This window comes from Chiloscyllium plagiosum, unplaced genomic scaffold (assembly GCF_037043375.1).
Source record: "Chiloscyllium plagiosum isolate Xiang-an unplaced genomic scaffold, Cpla_swu_hap1 HiC_scaffold_34, whole genome shotgun sequence".
In the NCBI taxonomy this organism is placed as follows: Eukaryota; Metazoa; Chordata; class Chondrichthyes; order Orectolobiformes; family Hemiscylliidae; genus Chiloscyllium; species Chiloscyllium plagiosum.
This window is the reverse complement of record NW_028270172.1, coordinates 9,330,411-9,355,616: the sequence shown is the minus strand read 5'-3', so window position 1 is coordinate 9,355,616 and position 25,206 is coordinate 9,330,411. Positions and strand designations below refer to the sequence as shown.

The 25,206-nt window shown below is 38.8% G+C and overlaps 1 protein-coding gene and 1 long non-coding RNA gene across 8 annotated transcripts in view; one reads left to right on the top strand and one right to left on the bottom strand.

Annotated features, from left to right (window-relative positions):
* Window positions 1–25,206, bottom strand: part of relch (RAB11 binding and LisH domain, coiled-coil and HEAT repeat containing) — a 91,682-nt gene that overhangs the window by 4,301 nt on the left and 62,175 nt on the right. For 3 of the 7 annotated variants that reach the window (XM_043719605.2, XM_043719608.2, XM_043719610.2), the window contains 15 exons: window positions 24,765–24,836; window positions 24,534–24,674; window positions 24,277–24,441; window positions 22,828–22,975; window positions 19,945–20,101; window positions 19,474–19,597; window positions 18,157–18,205; window positions 17,065–17,150; window positions 16,869–16,975; window positions 14,097–14,196; window positions 12,987–13,069; window positions 11,521–11,584; window positions 8,606–8,744; window positions 7,187–7,303; window positions 4,545–4,633 (listed from right to left, as the gene is read on the bottom strand). In XM_043719605.2, the coding sequence (XP_043575540.2) occupies window positions 4,545–4,633; window positions 7,187–7,303; window positions 8,606–8,744; window positions 11,521–11,584; window positions 12,987–13,069; window positions 14,097–14,196; window positions 16,869–16,975; window positions 17,065–17,150; window positions 18,157–18,205; window positions 19,474–19,597; window positions 19,945–20,101; window positions 22,828–22,975; window positions 24,277–24,441; window positions 24,534–24,674; window positions 24,765–24,836 (1,641 nt within the window). Of the gene's footprint in view, window positions 1–4,544; window positions 4,634–7,186; window positions 7,304–8,605; window positions 8,745–11,520; window positions 11,585–12,048; window positions 12,132–12,986; window positions 13,070–14,096; window positions 14,197–16,868; window positions 16,976–17,064; window positions 17,151–18,156; window positions 18,206–19,473; window positions 19,598–19,944; window positions 20,102–22,827; window positions 22,976–24,276; window positions 24,442–24,533; window positions 24,675–24,764; window positions 24,837–25,206 lie in introns of those variants that run through there. The other 4 variants (XM_043719607.2, XM_043719609.2, XR_015752805.1 and 1 more) reach the window with 3 other exon arrangements.
* Window positions 1–25,206, top strand: part of LOC148141119 (uncharacterized) — a 79,417-nt gene that overhangs the window by 13,546 nt on the left and 40,665 nt on the right. The window lies entirely within an intron of this gene.

Genomic DNA, 25,206 nt, shown 5'->3' with positions numbered 1-25,206 from the left:
AAGTTTATCCCCCACAAAAGCCTCCTTCCATCCCACATGCCCTCCTTACTCTTAACGTTGCTTTTCAGAGAGTTTCAAACTTTTCCCTTGGCACTGTAGGCATTAATTGCAGAAGGACTGATGTTTGGTGCATTTATTTTCCTCTCAGTTGAAGCAAAAGTACCTAAGTCAGATGTAAGGTCAGTTGCAGATTTCCACTTTACCAATGTTCCATATTTGTAAAACCATTTCCAAATCTAATCCAGATGCAGAATGTACTAATGTGGGAACTATTTTAAATTTCCAGATTCTTTTCAATAACTTAATATTTGTCTGCTGAGTCTCCTATTAATTCCATCATAGTTGATATCACAAAGGGAATCATAGCCTTTGAGTATGAATAGATTACAAAACATAGAGCTGAAATATGAAATGCAAGGCTGGGTTACTTTGATACTCAAAGACAAATTTCATTTATCGCTTGTTTTGTTTTGGTACCAAGACATTGTCTACTATTGAAAGAGGAAATTACTGAAAATTCACATTACTCTACACAGCAAGCAACCCATCAACTGAGGCTCCATGCTCATTTATCCATGCAAGGGTGCCATTGTGGGTTGGTCAATGAGACATCTGGGATATTGGACTGAAGCTTTTGTGAATGGTTCTCCGTAAATGGAGAAGGATGGAACACAAAATGAATGCTTCGAAATCACTCAGTGACCAGCAAATGACCTTGACCTTTGTGTTTGGAGAGACGGGCAGAAGTACAGCCTGAAACGAAGAGTGCACAAGCTAGCACTCCTCATATGCTGCATCATGTTATCAAGCTGATGTCTGTTCACAGTGCAGTAGGGCAGATGCTGAAGACCCAACCTACAACTATCAATGTCAAATTAAACCAAACATGATGTAGGAGCACAGCTCCATGCAGTGAGTTGTGACAACTTCTACCTTAGGGTGATGGATATGGGCATGATCAATATTACAAACAAAATTAAATAGGTACTTGAATCAAACAGCTCTGCAGGGTTACTGGATGAAGTGAGGCAGTGGGAATAACTGTACTGCTCCACAAGTAGCCAGTATAGACTGGACAGGCTGTCTGTGCCTTAAATGACTATGAAGCTATAACAAGAACTGGAGGCCAAAACATCTAATATTTTACTTAGTTTTCTGCTTTTGAAGGTTTTTGTTTAACCAAGTCTTACAACTGAATTTACAACAGAGAAAAACAATTTGGATTGGGAAAGGATGGCAGTTAATTTGTACAGATTCCATAAGACCATAAGAAATAGGAAAGGAAGTAAGGCCATTCGGCCCAAAGAGTCCACTCCACCACTCAATCATGGCTGATGGGCATTTCAACACCACTTACCCGCACTCTCCCCGTAGCCCTTAATTCCTTGCAAGATTAAGAATTTAAATGTCTTCAAGGGAGCGATTGATAATGTCCTGGGTTCTACTGCACTCTGTGGCAATGAATTCCACAGTCCACCACACTCTGGCTGAAGAAATGTCTCCTCATTTGTTCTAAATTGACCCCCTCTATTTCTAAGGCTGTGCCCACGGGTCCTAGTATCCCCACCTGATGGAAATCATTTCCCAGCATCCACCCTTTCTAAGCCATGCGTTATCTTGTAAGTTTCTATTAGATCACCCCTCAACCTTCTAAACTCTAATGAGTACAATCTCAGGATCCTCAGCCGTTCATCAGATTCAAATAATACCTTCATAGTTAAGACCCATAGAAGAATAAACCAGAGACAATAATAGAAGTAGATTACTTACAGTAACCACCACAATAAACATTAAATAAGACTCAATTCTTTATATTCTCTTCCCCCCCTCCCCCCCCACCCCCCACCCACCCCCAAGCGTGATTTATAAAATTTGCACTCAGCAGTTTGAGAGCACTGATGTGTGGTTAATAGGATGGGGTGTACACGCATTGAGGGAGTTCCACTCTCCATTTGGTTCAGGTTATAATTAACCTAAGACTGCCCAATGCCATTTGTGTCTGCACCATCTTGCCAAATGAGCATCATGGCTTTGTTCTGTTCTTGTGCCTTTTCCCCCATACCCAAATACATTGCCTCGATTCAAATCATCCAATATCCACCTGAATGGCTCAACTAACTCTGCCTCTACCATTGTTCCAGGCAATGCATTCCACATCTGAAACATTTTTGTTGCAGACGTTTCGTCCCCTGTCTAGGTGACATCCTCAGTGCTTGGGAGCCTCCTGTGAAGCGCTTCTATGGTGTTTCCTCCGGCCACTATAAATGCCAGAGGAAACACCACAGAAGCGCTTCACAGGAGGCTCCCAAGCACTGAGGATGTAACCTAGACAGGGGACGAAACGTTTGTAACAAAAATTCCCAGCTCGGCAAACAGAACCACAACAATGAGCACCCGAGCTACAAATCTTCTCCCAAACTTTGAAGATCTGAAACAGTCGCCATGTGAAAACTGTTTTCACCATCACATTTGTTACTTTTGTAAATCACTTTCAATCTGCACTCTCATTTTGAGAATGGTTTCTCTCTAGCTACTCTACCCATACCTCTCATCATTTTAAGAATGTTTATCAGATTTCCTCTTTGCCTTCTTGTCTCCAAAGAGAACAGTCCCACCTTTTCAAATCCATTCCCATAAATGAAGCCTTTAACCCCTGAAACTATTTGTGAGAATCTTTTCTGCACGCTCTGCAATGCATTCACATCTTTCTTACAGCGTGGCACCCAGAACTATACACAATTTCCCAGCTGCGATCTAACAAATGTCTAAATTAAGCATAATCTCCTTGCCCTTGTACTCCATGCCTCTATTAATAAAGCCCTGGGTATTGTCTGTTTTATTAACTGCTCTCGCCATCTGTCCTGCCACCTTCAGGATCTATACACATTCACACCCATGTCCATCTGCTCTAGTGACCCTTTAAGTAATGTATTCCCTGTCTTACATTGTTTTCATGTCAAAATTAATCATTTCACACTTCCCTGCATTGAACTTCATCTGTCATCCATCTGCCCACAGCACCAACTTGTCATTGTCCTTTTGGAGTTCTATACTGTCCTCCTCAGTTTCCCATGTATCCATGTTGCTACTGGCTCTTTTATTCCATGAACTAGAAGTTAAGTTTTCTTAGTCTATTATGTGGCACTATAACAAATACCTTTCGAATGTCCATTTACAACCACAGGAACAGCATTACCCTCATGAACACTTTCCATTACTTCTTCAAAAACCTCCAGCAAGTTTGCCAAAAATGATTTCCCCTTTAGAAATCCACGCTAGATCTTCCTCAACACTATTTTTTTCGATCCAGCTACAAATTACAGGTCAGTTCTAGAAGTTGCTCCAGCACGGAATCTAAACCGACTGATCTGAGATTGCTGGGCATGTACTTTTGAAAAAAGGGGTAATATTTGCACTCTTTTTGTCTTCTGGTACCTCCTGAATCTAGAGAACACGGAATGATTTTGACCAGTGCACCTGTAATTTTCCACCCCTAACTCCTTCAATATCCTTGGATGGATCTTCTCTCGCCCTGGTGCCTTGATAACTAAGTATCAACTGCCTATCCAATTTAATTCTCTCCATCAATTTTGAATCTTTATGGCGGCAGAGCTTCCAGTTGTCTCATCTGGGCAGCATTGACCTTCTTGGTCAATACAGATACAAAGTACTCATTTAACACGTAAATCACTCATCTTGCCTTGTGTGTAAACCCCCTCTTTTAGCCCATGATCAGCCTTACTCCACCTTTTATCAGTCTTTTACAATTGATTTGCCTAAAGGCAACTTTAGGATTCTCCTTCATACTATCTGCCAATCTTTCCTCATAGGTCCTGAATAAGGTTAGGTTAGGGTGCAGATTTCGTTCGCTAAAGAGCATTAGTGAACCAGGTAAGTTTTTATGACAATTGGCAGTCATTCGGCCATCGTTTTATGGAATTCAAAATTCATCACTTGCGATGGTGGGATTCAATTTCACATCCCGAGAAGCTCTGAATTCAAACAGCAAGGGCAGTAACTGTGCAGGTTCACTGCTCTGTCAGTTTCTCTCTCTCTCTCTCCTGCACTGACCTCACCATGTGCTCCCTTTTAAAACTGCCCCCAAAGTTCCAAAACAATGCAACGCATATAAAACAGTAATTGCTGCTCCTGGAATTCGAGGAAATCACCTCCAACACCCGAAATACCTCAAAAAAAAAAGGAGCAGCTGTTACAGCCAGAATTTTCTTCCGTCCTCCATCTTGGATTACCCAGGAAGGGTTTGAAGGGATATGGGCCAGATGCTGGCAGGTGGGACTAGATTGGGTTGGGATATCTGGTCGGCATGGACGAGTTGGAATGAAGGGTCTGTTTCTGTGCTGTACATCTCTATGACTCTGGATTACTAGTCCAGTGATGTTACCACTACTCCGCCAACATCCTTCACTTTGAATTTTGGTTGGGGTGGATGGGCTACTGGCGGTTTGTGCTGAAACAATAAACTACATATGTAAATATTCAATAGAGGAGATGGGGGTGGGGTCACTTAATTTGTAGGTACAAACCTCATGCTCTGGGGAAAGGTGCTCCATATCTGTTCGCAAACACTTTAGTCCAGGGAGAAAATGGCATACCATCAGTTCTTCCGAAATAACTGTAAGCACAACTGTTAAGGATAATTAACTTTCACTTTATAATACACTGACTAGCCATTTTAAGGCTATCAAATACCTTCAGGTTTGAAAGCATGAACACATTCATATCTTAGGACACTGATACTTTCTAAAAAAAACTAAGATTTTTAATAAAATTACAGTCAGAGAAATAGGAGGATGACAGAATACGAAGAATTTACGTAAAGCCATTATATGGCTACTAGTCCATCACTCATTTCCCCCGAACTAGTTATGAAATTTTGTGTCATGACATCACGGTTTATTCAACATAGCACTCACGTTGAAAATAAGGCAACACATTAAGAACTAATTACAAACTAGACATTGGGAACGATCATAAGAGAGGTTAAGATACATATCGAGTAATAAAATGATAAATGGAACTATTAAATGGAGTTTCTTGGTTTCTAGTCAAACATTTGTATCCTTTTATATTTATTTGAAAGATAGCAAGTTCTTTGAAATTAAAAACTGTGAAGAATAAGCTCCAAGTAATTGCTCTATTCCCTAAGGCTTTGAAAGAATTCATAAAACCATAAAAGTTTTAACAAGCATCATGATGTGTGAAATAAATGTAAAATGATTCATTATTTTTGCAATCTCATGAACCACTGTTTGGAAATTACTTTAAGGCTAGGAGATTCAGATGACTGATTCAGGTTCAGAACACTGAAAAAAAACTATACAAATTGAATCCGTATTCTTCAAAATGTAGCATATTGTTCACATATTTTAGTAATCAACCCATCATCCACAGCATGAATTTTACTTAGCATTTCTTCCACTAATTAAACTTTAATTGATTTTGCCATGAACTGACTAATGTTAACTACAAGACAAAGGAAATTAACTGTCAGAATTAATTCCAGTCAAATTCTGGGTGGGGAAAAGATGTACGTTATGTAGAAGAAATGGGAAAGACCACCTAAATATACTTTTGTTCACTTTACTTGCATATTTTACAAAAAACATTATGATTGCCTTCTGAACCTGGGCAGGCCATTCAAAGGTTAAGATCAGGCAGCATTATATTGAAACTACAATGTTTTTATGATGAAGTTGAACTCATAATGAAGCAATGCTGTTTCTTCTCCTGCTCATGGAGGTATAACCAGTCATTCCTAATGGTCTAAATCAGAACAGGTGGACAACCACATACAATATCTTGCAATATCTAGACAGAAAAATTAAATCAGACCAAGAGGTGCTATTTCCAAAAGCACTTAACGGTCCTTCACCCTCAATGCAAGAGTTCAACACTTTCAGATTATAAATAAAAATAGTAACTGTTAAGAGACTCAGCATGTCTGGCAGCATCTATGGAGGTAGAAACAGTTATTATTGTCACGAGTACAGTACAATAGGAATCTTCTTTGAAATACCAAATTTGAGTTTCTCCAGCACTTTTTCCTTTCAGATCTTTAGCATGCACAGCATTTTGCTTTTATTTTAGATTTTAACATTTTATTTTCCTCTCCTTAGCTGCTTTTGGTTTCATCCTCTCATTATGAGCTTCATTGTTTAGATTAGATTAGATTCCCCACAGTGTGGAAACAGGCCCTTCAGCCCAACCAGTCCACACTGACCCTCCGAAGAGTAACCCACCCAGACCCATTTCCCTCTGACTAATGCACCTAACATGACGGCAATTCACTTGGCCTGCACATCTTTGGACTGTGGGAGGAAACCGGAGCACCCGGAGGAAACCCATGCATACACGGGGAGAACGTGCAAACTCCACACAGACAGTTGACAGAGGCTGGAATCGAACCTGGGACCCTGGTGCTGTGTGGCAGCAGTGCTAACCACTGAGCCACTGTGCCGCCCAGTTGAATTTGCTACCCACGCTTCCTGTATACATAGACCCACTCCCACTTAGTACTCCACCACATCTAATCTAGTTCTCACGTTGTGGAATTTCTCTCTCGTTCACCACTGTCTGACCAAAATAATTTGTAAATGTGGACACAGTCTCATCCAGTCATTATTGTTATATGCCTTGATTTAATTGTATGGGTCCAGGGAGAGGACCAGAACAGGTCAAACTACAACCAGATGTGTGACTTATGATATAACTCTTTACTTTAAACTTCTCAATACCATGTGAAGTAGTGGATCTATGAAACTCTACATGCCTGGCTGGCTGCACATGGCTCAGGTCCAAGAGAGATCTAATGACAAGGCACATGAAAATTCTCTGCCTGTGTTCAAATACGCTCACTTGCGTAATTATGGAAATAGCTGTTTTAAATATATTTCTCCTATATCAATGAAACTGTTGGAAACAAAAGTTTTAAACAAATATGACTTAACAATTGATCAGTTAAATAAATCACTAGCAAATTAAGAGCTGCTGAGATGCTTAAACACAGAAGTAATCTCATTAACCAGTGATGAGATTAAAGATAAATGATAATTAAATACAAAACAATTTAAATAGCAACATTCACATTTTTCAGAATGGGAATGCTTTTTGCAATTCATTAGTACTAGGTCAGAGTTAACATTAACTGCATTATACAAAAGGATACAGCAACAGGACAATGCACTGTAGGCTTCAAAGAGTTGAATGGCAATGTCCAATCTTTTTGTGTCAACTGCTTTCTGGTTGTTTGAGATTGCTAACTTGTGTAGGTTAGGGAGAACAACTGTGTAAAAAGGGAAAAAAGACAATGGGTAACTTTTGCTTTGAAACGGAAGGTGAACTTGCTTTCTCTTTTACACTGAACTTTACCTCTCCATTTAGCATGTGCCTGAGAATCTACAAGGAAAAAAAACAAAGCCAGCAAAACAAACCCTAGTGTAAAGGCAGCTATTTGTATGCCTCATTTCAGCTTCTCCTGCTTTTCTTTGAAAATGTTTTATTTTTATTGTATGGGAAAGTACCTGGCTTCCACTTAAAGACTGGCAGCTCACGTGCAAAGCAAAATGAATGAAGACCATAAGATATAGAAACAGAATTAGGCCATTCCACCCATCAAATCTTCTCCATCATTTGATCATGGCTGATGTTGCTCAACATCATTCTCCAGCTTTCTCCCAGTTACCCAAGATCCCCTTTACTAATCAAGAACCTATAGCTCTGTCTTAAATAGACTCAATGATTTGGCCTTCAAAGCTTTCTGCGGCAATGAGTTCTACTGAGTTTGTGGAATGTAATGCTGGCATCATCTTTTCCTTTATGTTCTCCGATCAGTCAACGCTTTGATTTCTTGTTTATATCTCTTTTATATCCTTTCAGTCATAACAATATATTGATCATGGGGGAGGGTCTCACAGTTCGACTTCTCCCATGATGTGACAGGAAATCAGGTTCTATTAAGCCACAGGTTCAACAAAATAAATTACACGGTGGAACCTGGACAGATTGACAGCTTGCAGGCAGTATGAGAACCCTGCCATGTAGGAAAGCTGGTGATCCAGATGAAGTTACAATGCTATAATTTATTTTAAGTCTGGCAAGTGTTACAGTGGTTTATAGTGTCAACAGAAAAAAAATTAACACTGTCAAGTATGTAAGGAAGACCAATTGTTCTTCCTGTCAATGGAATAACCTGTATTTAAAAACAAAGACATTCAGTTATCATTGCAACTCTTCCCAAGTGAAAAAGTAACTTGGTGCTCACTCAGCTAAATATACAATTACAGTGACAATAAAAGCATGCCTGGCACAGGCAGATGTTTTGATTTTTATGGAAGGTGTCATTGTTTTTTTTCTCCGCCTTGATGTAACTCCATCATTCCTTATATTTCTGGCATTAAGTACCATCTACATACTGAAGGTCTTAAAAGTTATCTGATATTAACATACAGTCTCTGAAATACCTCCAATTAACAGTTATCCTACATATTGACTTCCGTTGCAAAACATGGTAAAGTTAAAATATGTTTGATATTGTTGATATTGGCAAGAAAAGAAAGAGGATGTAAAGCATTAAAATAAAACATACATTCATCCCTAAATCTTGGTTCAGCATTTGGCCCAACTCTTCCAAAAGTCTTGATTATTTCCATGTGCAGAGAGTGTTGATCATGGTATTGTGGATCTTCAAGAAACGAAGCCAACTGCATCTTCACTCTTTCCAAAAGCTGTTAATATCAAATGGAGGAAAGCAATTAGCATTTTAACACCAAGGCTGCTACAAAAATTGAATCTCAGTCATTTCACATTGCATTCTTGCTAAAGACCGGGTCAAAACTTTGTTCAACAATGGACTCTATTCCCATTCTCACGGTGTTACGATCCCAGTTGAAAGTACTACTGAACAAGTCAGATTCAAGATGATAGATCTTTTTATTTTTGTTTTGTTAGTTAACATGGTCAGAGTAATTTTCACTTGAGGCTGTAGACTTTTTCGAAAACAAAAGGTCACTACAGAAGAGATGAAATAAAAAAGTTATTAAATACAGAAAATAGAAGGATATCACAACATACATTAAAACAGTTTTTAAGCAGTTTTCCAATATTGCTACAGAGACTTAAGTCTAAAGAAATTACACCCCCATCTCAGCTTTTTAGGGTTCTACTTAACTGACACCATCCATATTCTTTCCTCTGGATTGTGCAGTTTAATGAGTCATTTCTAAAACTGTCAACATGAACTTTTCACAAACTGGAGAACCTAAACTTTGGTCAGCTCTGATATAAAAAGTCATGTAGACTTGAAACATTAGCCTATCCTTGGTCCATGAATGCTGCTTGAACTGCAGATATTTCCATAACTTTTTGTTTTCAGTCAACACTGGTGATTTGTGAATTGAATTAATTAAAAACCCTAGATTCTTCTGAATTGAAAACAAGTTAATGACCTTACATGCACATATGACAGGTCATAAATTCCAAAGTGTAAACATCTTTCTATTAACACCACAGGAGTCTGCAATCTCCTGCTATCTGACAAAACGCTGGAACAAAACTGCATTCCAGAAGGACTTCCTGATCATCTTTTTGTTTTAGAAAAGGAAATCATTCACAAGTAACCAAAACACAGCTAGGCGGCACGGTGGCTCAGTGGTTAGCACTGCAGCCTCACAGCACCAGACTCTCAGGTTTGATTCCAGCCTCAGGCGACTGTCTGTGTCGAGTTTCCTCCGGGTGCTCCGGTTTCCTCCCAGAGTCCAAAAATGCGCAGGTTAGGTGAATTGGCCATGCTAAATTGCCTGTAGTGTTAGGTGCATTAATCAGAGGGAAATGGGTCTGGGTAGGTTACTCTTCGGAGGGTCGGTGTGGACTGGTTGGGCCAAAGGCCCTGTTTCCACACTGTAGGGAATCTAATCGCTAATCTAATCTTTATCCTGAAATCTAAATTCCAAAAATTATATTAGTATATGTAAATTATACAGCTTTCATCACATCTGGATAATCTTCAATTGCTGAACAAAACAAGTTAACTGGCATTAAAACAGAAGGGAATTGTATAGCACAGTAACCTGGAAAAAGAAAAGATGAGCATGGGCCACTAACTGGACTCTTTTCAAGTGCTGTCAATGTCTATCCAGTGACCATGGTCAATTCTTCTCACTGCAGCTTTGCAAAACTCCGTAAAAAAGTGGCTCATTTGTCTTTGTGCAATTCAAAGAAACTCCACCCAAAACCAACATTTGAAAAAAACCATTAATTTTCATCATTTCAGCCTTGGTTTGAATTGTGTTGTTTACGCATCTTTTCACCATAATTTTAATGCACGTACAAAACTATTTTTGTTTTGGGTCAGTTTTGATTATTAACGTAAAACTCAACAATGTTTGAAATACTCAGTGGGTTTAGCAGCATCTGTGAAGAAATACAATGCAACAAACATTTCAGGTCAACAGTCTTACACAGAACTGTAAAAAGACATGTGACAGGCTTTAAGGAAGTGCATTTAATTTCTGTCTATGATAGACCTTTCCCCTTTATACATTCTTGTTATTTGCACTTACTTAAAGTCTGTTACGTTTGTGAAGAGTTTCCACTTCTGAGAAAACACCAATAAGCCAAGACTTTAGTTATTTCTATGCCACAAGATAGTGGCAGATTAAGACGTTCCATCTGGAGCTCCTCTGCTCACCAGTTCCTTTTCCTTACTTTTGTTCCCTCTGTTCTCCCCCAACATCCCCTCCCCTACTAACTTTTTAAACTGCCCTACCTGGAGAATGGAGGTGAGACGAAGGAAGACAAGTTGTGGGGCTTGTCCCGGAGCAGGGAGCAGCGTGAGCGTGAGCCAAGCTGGGAACTGAGTAGTGGTGGGAGCCGAAATGGAAACAGAGCAAGCATGGGCTGTGGGGGCTTGTGCATGGTGTGCTGCTGCCTAGTGTCTTGAATGGCGAGCAGACTTAGCAAGTGCTTACTGTGTCAATCCCATTGAACTGATGTTGGGGGTGGGGGGGCTTTAGCAATGCTGCAGGTTCCTTACACACAAGGGAGCATCTGCTCAGAAACAAACCCTGGGACAGAGGGAGGGAGCAAGGCAGGCAGAGTGAGGAAAAAGGAAACTTCAGAAAACTCCAAGCATCAGAGGAGAGGCATTGAATCAATTAACTGAATAATCAATTATCCAAATAAAACATTGCCCGCCCATCTCATTCGGATAATTGAGGTTCCTCTGTATTCCATTCCATCTTCACAGCTGCTGCCAGATCTGCTGCAGTTTTCCCTGTGTCTTCAATTTCTGCCTGTAACACTTGGCTTTAGGATGATCAATTTGCCTCAAAGCACTAATAAATCACACACGTTCAGAGGCATTCATTGCCTCAAGCTCAGCTTTGTATTGGATCCATTGCATCACAACATGCATTGCATCTATTACAGCATAATAATTACAAACTGCCATGCTGTGTGAAACAACAGCTAGACACAATGCAACAGATATTCAGATGACTGTACCTCTCTCTGGGTTACTGTCTCCATAATGGTGCCAAAAGCAGGTATTGTAGCTATTCGTACGGAGCTGGAAAGAGGAAGAAAGCTGTGAGCAATTTTGTACCTCCATAAAGTATCAACTTAAAATATATACATATTTGTAGTAAAAATTAGTGTGTAAGTTTTGTTAGACTGTTTAAACGTAATAGTTAGTGGGCATAAAATCTAAAAAATACAATTTCTTCATCAGCACTTCGTAGATGCCTGAGCTAATGATTACAGAGTACATCAAACATTTACATTACAAAAGGCAACATGTTCAAATATAAACTCTGATGCATTTGAGCACAACTTGCAAAGGGAAGCTAACTTAATAAGATTTAAGCAAGAGTTTGCTCTGAACAGAATTATCAGTTGGTCAGCTACCAAATCTGGCAAGACAACTGCAATGTTATCAAACAGAAGTCAGTGTCAAAATTGACGATTAGGTTTCTTTTTCTCTTCTGCTTTTCTTTTCTGTTTAAGTCTATGGTCTCAGTCTGAACAACTCACAATTCAAGGTCACTGGATAAGGTAACAAGAGCCGGTGCAACCCGCTTGTCAATTAAGGCTTCATTCATGCCTCGCACGATCAGCTGTAACCAGTCAAAAAAAAAAATGCAACAAAAATAAAACAAAAAAAAACATTGATGAAAAGGATTGATTAGTTGACGGAGGATGAGCACTTAGATTCTCAGTTCATTCAAGGAAGTATTCAACCACACACTCCATAAAGATAAGGCATATGGCACATGCTCAACAGCTAGTTAATATCAACCTGTGAGAAATTAGTCAGGTTAAATAAAATGCACGCATCTCTTTAGCTCTGAAAAAAAATCACCCATCTAATTTGATATTTTGCCAGAGTAGCTGTGTTGGGAGGCCAGTATTATTAAAATGAATCATTTGGATGATATTCTTGTAACTTCGTTAAATTTAAAGCTCTTGGAAGTAAATAGCAGCCAAAACATAAACAGATTGAAGTTTGGATAGCTCTGTGCCAATTGACATAAAAGGTTTCTCTTTGATAAAACCAATGTATCTGAAGGAGGTGACTTCAACCTTAAAACATATTAAACAAAAACTCATCCACCCCAACTAAAACACTGCATAATTTAAGCTTGTTTGCATGACACGCAAAGTGCTTTTCTCAGGATTTCAAACAGCAATGACGTGAATGATTTCAAAAATGAATTGAGATATTTACAAAGCTCATTCCTTCCCTGTTCCACAATCTCAAAATTGGAACAAGGAGCCAGACATTGCAAACTAAGCATGCTTTAGTCACAGTCAATTCTAACATAACCTTGCACATTTAACAATGTCTGCAGCAGCTAGTTACAAGATTAGCTGTGCATCACTGCAGTGAGAGCAAATGAACAAATCAAAGGGTGATTTCTCAGCAAAGTACTGAAAAGAGATGCACTTCAACTGGTTAGGAAGAAACTTACATTTCAGGGTCACTGGAGAGAGTGATAAGAGCAGGGACAACTCTCTGAGCTACCAGAGTTTCATTCACCCCCTTCACCAACAGCTGATTGAGCAGAACAAGGGATGTCACATGTGATACGTAGAAAGAGTGAGCAGAATATCATGGGAAGTAGCATGGCACATCGAAGAGAGAGAGGAACAAAAGAGCAAACAAAAATTAGAGAAGCAACAATTTCTACAGAACAGCTCAACATTTACAGGGTTTGAAACACTACAACAGCTCAAAATTTCTAAGTAGCAGCAGCATGTACCAAAGCTGATCAGCTGATCTCACAGATCAGAATTCCAAGGGTTGCCAGGTCAAATTGATCAGTATTTCTTATTTTCCAGGAAAATTGCAGTTATTCCAATTACAATTGATACAAACACTTAAGTCATACTATTATGGTTTTCCAAAAAAACTCTAAATCTCTATTTTAAATATTCTCATCAACTAAACATCTACAGCTCTCAGAGTCAAAGAATCGTCCCATCTTAGTCCTAAATAGTGACTCATTACTGTGAAACATGACCTCTTAACTCCTTCTCCTCCCTAGATTTTCCATTCACAGTAAATAGCCTCTTAGACTTCTAGCTCTGTCAAGCCATACTCACAAAGCCCAACCCCAACACATTACCCCACCCTTAAATTTCTTCCCCTGAATTTGAAATTGAATTACTAGCAGCTGATGCAATTCTGCAGTGTACCATGCTGTTAAAAAAAACACAACTGTGCTGAATCAGATCTGTCAGCTTTGGTAAGGTACAGAAGCATAAAAGGATCTCACCCTGACAGACAAAGCTTACATTTTAAAGCACGGAAGAATCTAAAAACATTGAACTAAAACACAGTAGGTAATAACAAAGGTAATAACTATGCGATCACACACAACTCTATATTAATAGATATGCCACCACCGTAACATTTTACATTAAAGTCATTCAACTCCCATTCAATTATATTCTTACCAGAAGGACAAGTGCTGCCTTATTAATATCTAATCTCCGTAGAATATCAATAGCATTTTCAGGAAGCTGAGTTATTTTACATTTGATTTTTGTAAACAGAATGATTTCATTGAAATCCTTACCTCAAACATTCTTGCAGCAGTGCATCTGACAAGTGCTGAAGTGTGTACAACTCCATACCATAAAACTGTTAACAGGAGCTCATGGTAAGCTGGATTTGCTCTAACAAAATAAGTAGAATTAGAAAGATCAGACTTAAAACATTTATCAAATGTTAAGTGCTTTTAGGAAAAACATGTCCTTTCTACACAGACTCAACACCAATAGGTGTTTCCCCACGACGACTCCTCTGCTACCTATAAACATTCCAGTTTCTGTTGAAAGCATTTTAAACAAAAGTAATTGTTCAGACAGCCTTCTCTGACATCTCCTTTACAATCATGATTAAAGTTGCAGGATAATGTTGATCATAAGGTGGTTAAAACTACAATGGGAAATTCCAGTTTTAAGCTCAAACTTGAGGTGGTATGAATCAGTTTGGAATAAAGCCCTGCTCAAAAAAATTTAAATAATTGTCTTTCAAAAACCACTTAAATTTCAAAGTACAGAATGAATAGAATAGAATTGCCAATTCTCTACTTCTGGCCACTGGCATTGCTGTGATCTTAGCAATGCACAAACATAAATCCAAACAGATCAAACTGAAAATATCCCACACTTGGAAATTAAAACAGTTGATGGATTCCATTGGGAAATAAGTATTCTGGCGAGAAAAGGAATCTGCAACATCAGAACCAACTCTTGAAAGATGCAGAAATGGTGTGGAGCTTCCAAAGTGGGAAAATCAAAATGGCAACACGTACAAGGGGAAGAAAAACTCTTGGGATAATTCAAGGCCACAGGGACACAGGAAAGGGAAATACCACAAGAATGAAAACTTAAAAGGAGCCAGTGAAATGAAGTAATGTTAAGGAAGGCATCTGATAGCATTTTAACAGGAGCACAATATCAGAAGGTCTTAGCTGGATCATTGCAGATAACACAAAAACATTGACGGTGCTGTTGATCGCGAGGGGGATGGTCTCAGGAAACAGTCTGATATTGATCAGTTGGCAAATTGGGCTCCGCAATGGCAGAAGGAATGTAGTCCTGATAAGTGCAAGGTGATTTATTTTGAGAGGCGCAATAAGGGAAGAATTTACACAATAAATGGTAAGTCCCTAGGGAGTACGGAGGAACAAAGGGACCTTGGTGTACAAATCCAGGAATCCCTGAAGGTGTCAGTACAGGAAGGCAGGGTGAAGAATACACATGGGATGCTTGCCCTCGTTAGCCAAGGCTTAGAATATAGGAGCAGGCAAGTCTTTTTGCAACTTTATAGAATATTGGTTAGGCCACAAATGGAATAGAATGTGCAGTTCTGGTCGCCACACTAGCAGAAGGATGTAATTATACTGGAAAGGGTACAGAAGGAATTCATCAGGATATTAGCTGGGATGACAAGCCTCAGCTATGAGGAGAGACTGGATAGGCTGGGTTGATTTTCCCTGGAGCAGAGGAGGCTGAGGGAGGATCTGATGGAGGTATACAAAATTATGAGGGGCATGGACAGAGTAGATCATCAGAATCTCTTCTCCATGGCAGCCATGTCTAAAATTAGAGGACACAAGTTTAGGATGAGTTGTTAAGAGGTTTAGAGGGGAATTGAGGAAACATGTTTTCACCCAGAGGGTGGCAGAAACATGGAACATGCTGCCTGAGAGGGTGGTGGATGCAGGTACTGTCTCAACATTGAAGCAGCATCTGGAGGAGTACAAAACTCCAGGCCCTGTAGGCTATGGACCAAGTGTAGGTAGTTGGGATTAGTATAATTTGGTGTTTGAGGTTGACAGAGGCATGGTGGGCCGAAGGGCCTGTTTCTATGCCATATGACTCTTGGGAAAAGGATGGTTTTAAACATGGGCAATTTGAGAAGGAAAACAACAATTACAACAACATGGGCAATTAAAAAGCTCCCATAAGGAACTAAAGTGAGGGCAGTAAAAGACAACAGAAAGGGAAAGTGGCTGAGTGAAGAGTAAATTAAATGGATAACGAGGTCTGTTTGCTTGGGATGTTTACAAATGTGGAAACTAGGTTCAGTTCAAGGAAATGGTTTACAGCTTTAGAAAAGGCAGGAAGTTAAATGCAGACAGAAGGCAGGAGATCAATGAGATTACTAGCTATTATTAGAGACTGAAGACATTGTTCTATGATACCACGTACTAGCCATAAAATGTACGGGAAAGTAAGATCATAGGAAACAAATAAGGGGGACTAGCTTGGACAAAGGAGTAAGCTGAAGAGCAAAGAGAAATTGTAAGTTATGATGGATTCTTTTCTTAGGAAGATGGATAGACGTGTGTGCTGGAACATGGCAAGCTAGAAGTTACAACAGTATATATTGAAGAAAGGCAAATGGATGCAATATTCAGCAAGTTCATAGATTGAGATACTTTCTGAACTTTGAACCTCCAGAAAAAAGCTGGTTAGCATATATAACTCAGGTTTACTTCAGATAATGACCATCACCAGTCTCCTTGATTTCTTTTTAAATGCCTATTTACATACTAATTGCTTTTTTAACCTCACCAGAGAAAGTCAGGGCTCACGAGGCACGGTGATAACATCCATATCTCTGCCTTGGATACATCAAGACAAGGGTCAAGGCAGACACTGGGAATGATAATTACTGCTTATAGTAAGGCATAAACATCAGAAATAAAATATTGCATTTGAAGGTGGCTATCATAGAATAAAATTACAAATAGAACATCAAAAACAAGTAATGCCAGAAAATGGGAGCAAACAGAATTCAAAGTTATAGAGTTTTCATAAATGGTGGAATATCTTACCCCAGTTCCACAAATGAAGCCTTCAGACTATCAAGGGGCGCATGAGATAATGAAAGCGTGGTCATTACATCTTCCAAAAATCCCACGAGGAGTTTCCGGTCTTCTTCCTGCAGGATTATTCAGCATTTTAGTAAATTCATTACTAAATCAAGAGGAGTTTACCAAGTCTAAAATTACAAATGTCGACTTCCTTTACCTGATTGTAAGAAGTGAGTACCCCTGTTGCATATATGGGAACTGTGGCCTTTGTTAGCACCCCGTTGCCAGCTGTAGCTGATACATCTTTGCAAAGCAAGAAAGAAACGTCAATGCACTTTATCTTAGATCTGTTACAATTTATGCCCTTTTCAGTGGCCTTTTGTTTAACTGTATCATGATTTTTGCACATTAAGTGGCCGTAGAATTATATTTTGATACTTCAAATGGAACTTTTGTTTAGAACAATTCAACTGAAGCTTTAATGAAAGCAGAATTTACAATAAATTCTGCCAACATAACCTTCTTCTATACAACCACATGAACAGCACAAACCTCTAGACTTGATGTGATAATTTGGATAGAACAATTAAGTTAAATTTTATGCCATTGAATGCAATTAATTCATTTTCTAACTCCAGGTGGTCACAGTCACCTCTCAAAAGAGCCCAGATTTTTTTTTAAAAGATTCCCTACAGTGTAGAAACAGGCCCTTCGGCCTAACAAGTCCACAATGACCCTCCGAAGAGTAACCCACCCAGACCGATCTACTCACATTTACCCCCGACTTATGCACCTAACACTTTAGCAGGGCCAATTCACCTAACCTGCACATCTCTGGATTGTGGGAGGAAACCGGAGCACCTGGAGGAAACTCATGCAGCCATGGGGAGAATGTGCAAACTCCACACAGAGAGTCACCCGAGCCCGGATCGAACGCAGGTCCCTGGCGCTATGAGGCAGCAGTGCTAACCACTGAGCCACTGTGCCGCCCCACGGTTTTAAAACTTTCTCAACAATGGTGGAAACATATATAATAACAATAGGTTTCTGAAATTGTACAGTAATGCTCGTTAAAATTTTGAGAAAGCCAATTACTATCAACACAAGTTGCACTACAATTTTCTTTAAAAAATGGAACTATCAGATGGGCAGAGTCAGAACATTTCAAAATAGAGTGGATATGAATTATAGCCAACCATAACTCGTTGCTTTTATAGTCTGTTCTCGCTCAGAACAGCAAAATTAGGTTTTCAATAAATAAGCAGCACCGGATAGTTTTACAGGGGTGGCAGTGTGTGGGTGCACTTACCAACAGCTTCTTCGGAAAGCCTCAGTATTTCTTGGAACTGTGGCTTTACCTAAGGATGTATAATATATCACGTTAGATTTAAACAAAGACAAAACAATCTCAAGTCAAACAGAACTACACACCCACTATGGCAGCTGCTTATTAAACACATGATGTGGAGGAGCCGACGATGTTGGACTGGGGTGGACAAAGTTAAAAATCATACAACACCAGGTTACAGTCCAATAGGTTTATTTGTAAGCACTAGCTTTCGGAGTGCTGCTCCTTCATCAGGTGGTTGTGCATCAGGACTATAAGACACAGAATTTATAGCAAAAGATTACAGTATCATGCAACTGACATGATATATTGAACAAACCTAGATTGCTGTTCTAGGTTTGTTCAATATATCATGTCAGTTGCATTACACGAATCTTTTGCTATACATTGTCTTATGGTCCTGCTGCACAAAAGCCATCTCAGGAACCTGAACATTGACTGAACGTAAGCTTTTTTTAAAAAAATACTCAAGACATCTGAGAAGTAGTACACATTTACTCGTTTTGTTAATTTTCGAATAGAAGTGGGGAATTACGAGCAGAATGAATAATTGTCAACTCTCGGTTTGGACATCCAGCAGTATTATTATTTAGACAGGAGCAGCTGCTTCATGTTCTGTCCTTTTATCTGTTGCTCTAGAAATTCAAGCATCTAATTATGATTTGAGTTTTCAAATCAGATGTAACTGAAATTCAGAACGAGCCTCAAAGCCAGACTTCCAAAGCTGCACTTTGACTCTACAAAAGAATGGATATGGAGGACTAAGGTAATTTAATACTCCACAATTCTACAGAAAAATATAAACAAATTTAAATGGATTTAGACAAGTCTCGAATAAAATGAACAAGTCTCAAATATTATGTCCAATTGCCAATATGTTCTGACAACACAGGGCTGAAATAATCAAATCTTTCATAAGATACAAATGACTCATGCTATGCTAGAGCATATTTCAATAACTATCCTGTTAACTTCTGGACAGCAAGGAGCATTAATATGGAGATAGTGCAGGAGAATGGTGCTAAGGTGGAAGATCAACCACAATCTAGTTGAATAGTATAGCAAGCTCAAGCTGAATGGGGCTCCTATTGTCTATGCTCCGACTGCAGAACTCACTTCCAAAAGATTAATTCGGGGTTTCTTAAAGAGAGGCATTGTAAACTTGTCCATGTCATATAATAGTTAAAGTTACACAAACACTTGCATTGTTCCGACATTCATTTAAAGAATAATTGGGTCAGCTGAGCATCTACTGACAAGGAGTTTAAATTAACCCACCTTTGTATTTGTGAAAATTTTACCAAATGTCCGACACAACCTCCAGAAATACCGGGAGAAATCATGGACACAGGATGTGGAGGTAACATTAATTTTACCAACAGTTTCTATCAATTGTGGTAATCTGGAACAAAACAATGCGAGTCACTTAGAACGTCTGCTCCGTTTTGTGGCTGAACCCTCAGTTTTGAGTACTCTAAAATCTTTACAGTAACTCAACATTTTAAAATGCAAATTCAGTCTGCAAGATTTCAAGTCAACTCACAAGAGTTTAAAAAAAAGTTTAAAATTAGAAGCTTCTTTTAAGATATGAAGTTTAAAAACAAACTACTTTTCATATTCAAGGACACTTTCATCATTGTCCAAGTAAACATGGATCCACGTTAAAATGGCTCACAACTGGATGTCAATAAGAAATCACAGCTTTGAAGGGTCACTGGTGAAGGGAGGATGAGAGTGAGACTAACTCACAGCTGATTAACGACCCACAGAAGATTCTCCCAGCCAGTTGTACCCTCGTGTTCTAGTTGATTATCATAGAGTTGCAAAAGCACCGATAACTGTTCTCTGCTTCCAATGATTGTTGCCACATCTTGAAGAGGGGAAGCTGGTCGAGGGAATCTTGTCACTAAAAAGAAAATAAAATTAATTTACGGATGAAATAAAACATGACTATGTTTTCAGGAGAAGCATTGGCCAATTCTCCTCACAAATTTTGTGGATGCATTAAAATTCATCAACCTGGGAGTGCTTGATGAATGTAATCTTGTAGAAGTAGGATATTTCCAGTTTGGTCCCATTGCTGATCTCAGATGAGTGCACAGCAGGCTCAAAGGGTCAGTAGTCTACTCTTGTCCCTTGTGCAGTAACATTGGGAGCATAGTTTGCATTAGCTTCTCATTGATAAAAAGTTCATACAATTTACAGACCACAACCAACTCTACCTTACAGAAAATGCTTTCCACAGATACCTTTCAATTCCATCATCTCCAATAATAAAGCACATTTCCAAAACATTTAGCATTACTTAGAACTCCACCATTCAACCTTTACTTTCTGATTTACGTGGAAGACAGCCAACCACCAAAAAAAATCCTTCCACCCTGTAACCATTTGGCTCACGTTGTCCATCCTGGCCCTCTGCTTGAACAATTCACTGAGCATCACTCCACATCTCTACCCATTAGCCCTTTACAGAAACTGATCCAATTTCCCTTTTGAATGCCTTGACTGAACCTGCTTCTAACCTCACTCAGGCAGTGTGTTCCAGATCCTGGTCACGTACTGCATTACAAACGTTTTACTTCATATCACAACTGCTTCTTTTGCCAATCAACTCCAATTTGCCCACTGGTTCTTAATCCTGAGAAATGGGAACAGTTTCTCCCTATCTATTAATCCAGGTTCCTCAGTTTTGAATACCTGTCAAATCTCCTCTCAACCTTCTCTTCTCCATGGAAAATCCTCCCATCTATCTACATTACTGAAATATCTCATCCCTGGGACCATTCGCGTGAGTATTTTCTACATCCTTCCTTGAGTGTGGTGCCCAAAACTGGGCACAGTACTGCAGCTGAGGCCCAACTAGTTTTGCACAAGTTCAACATTATCTCCTTGTTTCTATGTCCCCACTGATGAAACCTGGATGCCCTGTTCTTGACTGACCGCTCCCTTAACCCGGTCTTGCCATCTGGATCAAATTGTGCACATATACACCCAGAGCCTTCTACGCCATCACCCGCTTAAAATTGCAACCTTTATTAAAATGTTGTCCTTCTGTATCTTATCTACCAAATTTAAACATTTCACATCTCTAAGCATTAAATTTCATTTACCTAAGAACAGGAATGATTATCTTCTAAAGTATCAACTTTTTAAACATTTAATGAGATACTTTTAAGAAGATTGAGAGACACAAAGATAGCTTGGCAAATAAGTCTGAAGAGTACAAAAGAAAACTAAAATGGGGTAAGGATAGGTTAAGCGATTTGACAAAGATCTGACAAATGGAGAACATTGTGGGAAAATGTGAAATCGTCCAATTTGATAGAAAGGATACAAAAGAAGCATATTAACTAAACAGTGAGAGATTGTAGAGCCCTGAGATGCAGAAGGATCTGGGTGTCCTGGTACATAAAACACAAAAGACTAGCATGCAGGTGCATCAAATAATTAGCAAATGAAATGTTATTTATCACAAGGGGAATGGCATCTAAACGTAGAGGGGTTATGGTTCATTATACAGGGAGACTGGTCAGATAGTATCTGGAAACCATGCATGGAATTGGTCACCTTATTTAAGGAAAGATTTAAACACGTTGGAAGCAGTTTAGTGTAGTTTACCAGAATAGTGCCTGGAATGTGCAGATCTTATGAAGATAGGTTGGACATCCTTGTATTTGATGGAGTTGAGATGAGCAAGAGGTGACTTAAGTGAAACATGCAATGTTCTAAGGGCCCTTGTCAGAGTAGATGTGGAAAGGATTTTCCTCTTATCGGGGAGTCAAAGATGAGAGGTCAATGCTTAAGAATCAAGAGTCACCCTGATTAAGAGTCCTTGAAACTTTATTTCCATTGCCTTTTCAGGAACAGAGTTTTGAATAGTTTTAAAGTAGAGGTAGATCGATTATTGGCTAGCCCGGGGGGTGAAAGATTATCAGCGGTAGATGGGAATGTGGTTTGAAGTTAGAATCAGATCAGCTATAATCTTACACAATTGCAGAGCCAGGTCAAGGGGCTAAAAGCCCCTTGCTGTTAATTGGCAATGTAATAGGATTGATGAGGCATTAATTTGGTCCACTTTATTATTTTGAAGAGAAAACTTTGGTGACCAAAATGTAATATAATTGATATAATGATAATAAATATCAATAGTTTTAAAGAAGAGTTTTAAGAGGATGGTTACATTAAGAGACAAGGAGGGGGCTAAGGTTGAAGCAAGTTCTCTTGCTTGTCCTTCACAACTTGCAGAAGACCCTGGAATGAGAGTAGATATTATTTTTCTTGGGTTGTCTGTAGTCGATCTGCTAGCTTATAGTAAAATGAACAGAAGAATCTGGTGGCTATTTACCAGAATCTGATTATGACTGTAATTATAATGCTTGCTATATTCCAATAAAGAATCACATTGAGCTGAACGACAAAGGTAATTCTTACACTAAGTATCAAACCCTAGATTTTTTTTCCCACTAAATTTCATGAGTGCATGACATGAAGCAATAATTTGCACTTAATGTACACTGGAATATAGGACACTCTAAATACTTGCAATTACGAAATGTGCCTCATCAAAACTGCACTTGGGGCATTTTTCATAAACAATGTGCACAAGCAAATCACTGTACAATACAATACCCTCTATCTGTGGCACCTCTCCTTGAAGCTTTGCTTTGCTTGCGAAAGGAGCATTTTTCAGGACCAGTGCAAAGAGTGGTGGAATCAGCGATTGCATGGCTGAAAGATATAGGTGGAGCTTATGATCATCAAGTCCATGCTCTCCATCCTATATGCAGAAACAGAATAGGGTTTAGAAATAAATTAGGCCTCAGATTTGTATCAGTAATACCTATTTTAAAAAGCAAATTTACTATATGATCTATACAAAGCCAAATATCAATATACATTTTAAAAATTCTACAGCATTCATAATCACTTTGAAGATTGTCTTCCAGATCAAATTAAATTTTTTTTAACTAAAGCAAAGTAAATATTAACATATTTCACTTGGCAAATTTTCCATTTCTGAATGGAATACAAATCAGGTTATATCCAGTAGGTGTATTTTTACCTGTAGATATCTGTGAAAAGTACTTACAAGTCGAAAGTGAGAGATTTTACATACTTTATGTAAAAAAGATATAGTTTTCAGGTTAGTTTCTTAGAAGAGAGAGTTGGCTATACTAGATCTGGTATTGTGCAATGAACTCTCTCAGTAATGGCAGCCCTAAAAGTGATAAAAATGACATGTTGCATTTCACATTCCGTTTGAAGGAGAGGAAATAAAGGACAAATAAAGACAATTGAGGGCATGAAAGCAAAGCTGGCTAAAGTGAATTGGTAAATTAGTTTAAAGGAACAGTCAGACATGCCATGACAGACATTTAAAGGGATGTTCAAGAATACACAGAATAGGTACATTCAAACAGGAAGCAAAACTCCAAGAGTGGATGCAACATCTATAGTTAACTAGAAATGTTAAAGATAGCATCACACTTCAAGAAATGGTCAAAAGATTAATGACAAAAATAAAAGTCAGAAAGAAAGCTAGACAAAAATATAAAAACAGACAGTAAGAATTTCAACAAATATTTAAAAAGGAAAAAGAATAACGGTGTGAATTTATATAATACCTAAACTGTCTCAAGGTCATTGTCAAACAAGATTTGAAATTGAGTATCACCTGAACAGTAACCTGGTCTGACAGTTAAAATTTGTTCAAATAGGCAAGGTTTAAGAAAAGGTCTTAAAGAAGCAGAGCGGGGTAAGGATACAAAAATGTTTTGAAGGGGGATTCTAGACCTTGGACCCAAGAAGCTGAAGACATGATTGCCAATTGAGGAGCCATTAGATGTGAGAATAGTCAAAGGGCTCAAACTGAACAAATGCTGGAATTCTCATGCAGGTATGGGGCTGGGTAGAATATTGAGATATGAGTAGGTAGGACATGAAAGGTAATAAGGGAAGGATGAGAATTTTAACACTGAAGTAGCAATGGATTTCAATCATAAATAAGCACTTCCGTTCAATAACAATCAATTAACTGGATTTGCATCAAGTTTTAAAATGGCTTTTTTTTTAACCTACCCTGAGTATTTTTTCAATGTTGCTTAGAAGAGTTGGAATGAGATGGGACTGGAGTTTACCCAGCTCTGTGGTCCATGCTGCAAAAGCTGGCAGGAAAACTTGATGTGTAGCATTAATTACCCTTTCTGAAGGGTCATTTAAGGCAGACATCTGCAATTCAAAACCCTGTGGTTGGGGAAGAGAAAACAAACTTGTATAGAAGAACAGTAAAATGTGGGAACTTCCATGAAGATATTTGATCTGTAACAGTGCTATACCTGCAAATATTTGTCAGGATCATCAATGTAAGCCATAATTATACCAAGGCTTTTAATGACTGCCTCTCGCACAAGATCTGCCTTATCCTCCGTCAACATCTGCTGCAGCATTGAGAGCACCAGTGAACTGCGAATCTCTTTCTGAAAGTGGGAGCAATCAAGTTAGCACAGTAATCACTATGTTTATTGGGTCATTTTAAAACAGAAAAAAAAGAGTTAAATGCTTCTTACAGGCAAGTAAGGTGCAAGGGCTCCACAGGCTTCAGCCACCAGTAATCTTCGTTCGGGATATTTGTGATTGATCTGCGGGGGGGCAGGGAAGAGATAATACTGTGACATGAATAAAAGACTCATCAATTTCCTCATTCTCCATGAAGACAAATACTTCAGATCAAATTCAAATCAGATTAATCAACAACAGATATACAGATAGACAACAGGAAACCGAAGACCATTCAATTCACAAGCATTTCCACTGACGCTGTAAAATTGTGTTTGCAGGTCATTCCCATGCAGAGTAAGTAGGCGAAACCAAATAAAGCATTTATCTTGCCGTTTGTCTTTTAACTGGTTGGCTTAATTCTTCAACACACTGACACAGAATGAAACATTGGAGTTCAAATGTTGCCTTCTGCTGAAGTCTGGATCCAAGTTTTGTCTAGATAAGGACCTG